Source organism: Penaeus vannamei, chromosome 37 (genome assembly GCF_042767895.1).
Source record: "Penaeus vannamei isolate JL-2024 chromosome 37, ASM4276789v1, whole genome shotgun sequence".
Classification (NCBI taxonomy): domain Eukaryota; kingdom Metazoa; phylum Arthropoda; class Malacostraca; order Decapoda; family Penaeidae; genus Penaeus; species Penaeus vannamei.
Genome location: NC_091585.1, coordinates 21,391,790 through 21,396,789, shown reverse-complemented (window position 1 = coordinate 21,396,789; position 5,000 = coordinate 21,391,790). Strand labels below are relative to the sequence as shown.

At 41.5% G+C, this 5,000-nt stretch overlaps 1 protein-coding gene across 1 annotated transcript in view; it reads left to right on the top strand.

The window, feature by feature from the left end:
• The window catches only part of LOC113805763 (N-acetylated-alpha-linked acidic dipeptidase 2), a 41,878-nt gene extending 37,253 nt beyond the window's left edge, over window positions 1-4,625 (top strand). Inside the window, exons 14-18 of the mRNA XM_070115221.1 lie at window positions 748-838; window positions 1,362-1,620; window positions 2,078-2,162; window positions 2,803-2,895; window positions 4,393-4,625. Coding sequence (XP_069971322.1) covers window positions 748-838; window positions 1,362-1,620; window positions 2,078-2,162; window positions 2,803-2,895; window positions 4,393-4,594 — 730 coding nt within the window. The 3' untranslated portion in view covers window positions 4,595-4,625. The remainder of the gene's footprint in view (window positions 1-747; window positions 839-1,361; window positions 1,621-2,077; window positions 2,163-2,802; window positions 2,896-4,392) is intronic.
• Window positions 4,626-5,000: the final 375 nt, after the last annotated feature.

Below are 5,000 nucleotides of genomic sequence, written 5' to 3'. Positions count from 1 at the left end.
ATGGTTCGCTGGTTCTCTGAGGAATGGTAGGAAATGGGAGTGAAAGATGTGGTTGCGGTGGTGATGGTGGTAGTAAGGATGGTGGTGATGATGATGGTGATGATCGTGATGATGATGATGATGGTGATGATGATGATGATGGTGATGATGATGATGTGATATTGATGTTAATTAATATGATGATGATGATGGTGATGTTGGTGATGGTGATGTTGATGAATATGATGATGATGATGGTGATGTTGGTGATGATGATGATAATGATGATGATGGTGATGGTTAAGATGATGATGTAATGCTGATGATGTGATGGTGATGATGTGATGATGATGATGATGATAGTGATGGTAATAGTAATAGTGATAGTGAAAATAATAATGATAATTATAATCATAGTGAAAAATAGGTAAGGATGATGATTATAATGATAAAAAAGCAATGATAATGAACATAATAATAATGATAATCATAATGACAATAGTAATAATATTATTATTACTATTATTATTATCATTATTATCATTAGCAGCCGCAGTAAAGATAATACCAACGACAAAAAAAATAATGCCAACAATATCAACAACAATAACCAACAACAAACAACAAAACTAACAACCACACCAAAACCGAAACCACAAACAACAACAAAACCTAACAACCACACCAAAACCAAAAACCACAAACAACAACAAAAGACGCAATAACCACACGCAGATTCCGATTACCTTACCTCCCGCCCACCCGCAGGATGAAGACCCTCGGCTCCGGCAGCGACTACGCCCACTTCTCCTTCTACTGCGGGATTCCCTGCCTCGACGTGTGGTTCAGGAGGGACAAGGTGAGGCCTTCGGGTGGTGGCGCTCCGTGGGCGGGGTCTGGTAGGGGTCTTGTTGAGGTGTGGGCTTGTGTGTGTACATAGATACACACACGCATGTATGTATATATGTGTATGTGTGTGTTTGTGTGTGTCTGTGTACATAGTTACATACATACATGTATATATATATATATATATATATATATATATATATATATATATATATATATATATATATGTGTGTGTGTGTGTGTGTGTGTGTGTGTGTGTGTGTGTGTGTGTGTGTGTGTGTGTGTGTGTGGATATGTATATGTATATTTATTCATTTTTCATTTGATTCCCATATTTTTTCATACCATCCCCCACTTTTCATTATTCCAGCCCTCATTTAAAAAATCCCCATTTCCTTATTCCGATCCCTATTATATTTTATTCCATCCATCATTTTCTTTAAATCTACCGCGTTTTCTTTCATTCCACCCCCCCATTTTCTTTAAATCTACCCCGTTTTCTATAATCCCACTCACCTTCCTTCGCCCCACAGAACAAATACGACATTTCCATCTACCCTGCCTACCACACGGGCTACGACACCTTCTACAACATCGACCACAACATCGACCCGGGCTTCAGGATCCACCAAGGATGCAGTAGGATTGCCTCCCTCACTCTCCGTTACTTTGCCGACTCCGCCATCATTCCCTACAGTTTAGAGAAGCTTCCCCTGGCCATCAAGAACGCGTTCGAGAAGGTCAAAGAAAATGGGAACGGCGAGAAGTTGATGGCCATCTACGATAAATTCTGTGAGTTTTTTCTTTCTTTTTTATAGAGGAAGGTTTGAAAAAATAATAAAAGGAAAAAGATGAAAGATAAAAGGTATGATTAAAAAAAGTGAGTAAAAGGAAAAGATGGAAGGTATGATTAAAAAAGTGAAAGAGAATAAAAGTGAAGTGAATGACGGGGTAGTTAATATTGATATTACTGATAATGATAAGAATAAAAATGATGATAATATTGATGGTAATGATTAGGATAAGGATAGTAATAATGATAACAATAGTAGCTGTAATAATTATAATAGTAATAATGATGATACTAATGATAATGATGGTAATGATAAAGATAGTAATGATGATAATGATTATAATTATAATGATAATATTAATGGTAATAATGATGTGAATTACGATAACAATGATAATCCCAACGACAACAACCATAATAATTACGATAATAATAACAATTCCCGTTTTCTTCCAGCTCTCCTCGGGGAAGCCATTGATAACTTCACTATGGCAACTTCCGGTTTCGTCGCCAAGATAAACCAGATGAAGAATGATATCGAGTAAGTCTTGGTCTGGTGTTTGTTATGTGTAGATGTTTTTTGTTTGTTTATATATATATATATATATATATATATATATATATATATATATATATATATATATATTTATTTTTTTTTTTTTTCTTTTTTTCTTTTTATGGTTTTATGTTTTTTATGTTTCTTATATATATATATATATATTTTTTTATATTATGTGTTTTATGTGTAGATATTTTTAATTGTTCATGTTTTTCTTCTTTTATATTTTTTATTTTTCATTTTTTTTTATGTTTTCTATATTTCTTATATTTTCATGTTTTTTATGTGTAGTTATTTTTTTGTGCTCTTTACACTCGTGGGTACAAAGAGATGCAGTGACGTATACACAGATACAGATACAGGCACAAGAACAAACCCAAATCCAAACACACACACACACACACACACACACACACACACACACACACACACACACACACACACACACACACACACACACACACAACACACACACACCACACACATCACACACAAACACACACACACACTCACACATACCCAACCCCTCCCACACATACACACCCCCTCCTCCCCTCCCCTACAGTCACATCCCATAATACTCTCCCATAACTTTTTCTTATCTTATAACTTTGTCTTGCAGCCCCGTCACCCTCCGAGCACTCAACGACCAAATTATGAAGGTGGAACAGGTATTTGTGATGCCTGCCGGTCTACCTGGTCGGCCAAGTGTCAGGTAAGAAGAAGAAAAAAAAGAAGGGGAGAAAATAAAATAAAAAAAGTAGAATTCGTTATAGTAAGATTGTCCTTTTTTATCGCCATAACAGTCATTGCCATTGTTAAAACACATGGGGGAAAAATAACCTGATCCGATAGAGCCTGCTTCCAGTATCATCATCTGTGTATACTAGATTGAATAAAAGTTACAATGTGTAAGATGTTTTCATGAAATGAGGACTACTTATAAGTCTTATGTTGTTATAAACTCCAATACCCTTTATCACTAACTCTTCTCCAATCCATCATATCCCCCCCCCTCCCCTCTCCTCCTTCTCTCCCCCTCCCATCCTATCCTCTCACCTTCTAACTATTCCCCTTCCCCTCAAAATCTTCCCCTCTCTCTCCTCCCTCACAATTTTCCCCATTATCATACCACTCCCTTTACTCCTTTCCCCTCTCTCCCTGTCCCATCACCTTCCAACTCTCTTTCTTTCCCTTCCCATGTCTCGCTTCCCCTCACCTTCCATCTTTCCTTCTTTCCTACTGTTTATCTTATTTTTTCTCCTCTACTTCCTCTTTTCTCCCTCTCACCGCTCCTCATTCCCCCTCTCCTCTTCCCCCTTTTTTCCTCTCTCTCTCTCTCTCACCATCTAACTCTACTCTCTCCCCCTCTCCTCACCATCTAACATAAACCTCTTGTCTCTTCTCTCATCTTCTCTCCCTCCTTCTTCCCCCTCTCACCATCGCTCCTCTCGTTCTCACATTTTCGCTCCTCCATTCACTATCTTCCCCTTACCCTTTCCTCTTTCTTCCCCATCACTTCCTTCCCCTCGTCATCCAACTCCCGCTTCTCCCTCTCCTCTTCTCATCTTCAAACTCTCTCCCTCTTTCCTTCCCTTCACCCTCAATTTTCCCTCCATACTGCACTCACCTGAACTTCCTCCCTCCTCTCACTCCCCCTCCCCTCTTTTCCGTTCTTCCCTTCCCCCTCCCCCTCCTCCATTCCCATCACCCCTTGCTCTCCTCACCATCCTACTCTCCCCCTATTCCCCTTTCCCTCACCTTCAATCTTCCCCCTCCTTTCACTCCCTTCTTTTCCCTTCTTCCCTTCCCCCTCCTCCATTCCTCCATTCCCATCACCCTTTGCTCCCTCACCATCCACCTCCCTCCTCCCGCTCCCTCCTCCCTCTCCCTCTCCCTCACCTTCAATCTTCCCTTCCTTTCACTCCCTTCATTTCCCTTCTCCCCATCCCCCCCTGCCCTCCTCCATTCCCATCACCCTTGCTCCCCTCCATTCATCTCCCTTCCCTCCCTCCTCTCTCTCTCTCTCACCTTCAATCTTCCCCCTCCTCTCACTCCCTTCTATTCCCTTCTCCCCATCCCCTCCTTCCCCTCCTCCATTCCCATCACCCTTTGCTCCCCTCACCATCCACCTCCCTCCTCCCCCTTCCACCTCCTCTCCCTCTCCCTCAACGTCCCCAACTCAACCTCTCTTCTCCTCTCTCCGCAACAGGCACGCTGTTTTTGCCCCAAGCCAGTTCGACAACTACGCCACCGCCGGTTTCCCTGGGATCTCGGACCTTCTCTACGGGTACGACGGCTTGGGACCGGAGGAGACGACGGAAAGGCAGAAGGAAATCAAAAGACACATCTCAGACCTGACTATCCTGGTGCAGAGAGCCTCCAGTCTGCTTGAGGATTTCCACAGTATTTAGCGTGGGAGTGAATAGGGAGGGAGAGGGAGAGGGAGGGAAGGGGGGAGGGAAGAGGAAATAAGGGTGGGGAAGAGAAGGTGAATGGGGAAAGGGGAAGGGGGGAGGGAAGAGAAAATATGAGTGGGAAGGGGAAGGAGATAGGGGGGAGGGGGAAAGGGGAGGGTAAATAGATGAGAAGAGGGGGTGAGTTAGAAGAGAATGTTGGGGGTGGGGGAGGGAAGGAAAACGGCGAGGGGGGGGGTTAAAAAAAATGAATTGTTTCTAGTTGTGCCTTAAAAGATTTATATTTCTTTTTAGATTTGAAGAATAGTTATTAATGAGCTTTGGTTGATTAGAAATTAGATTATAACTACAAGCATATACAATATACTATGTATATATATAAACACACACACACACACACACA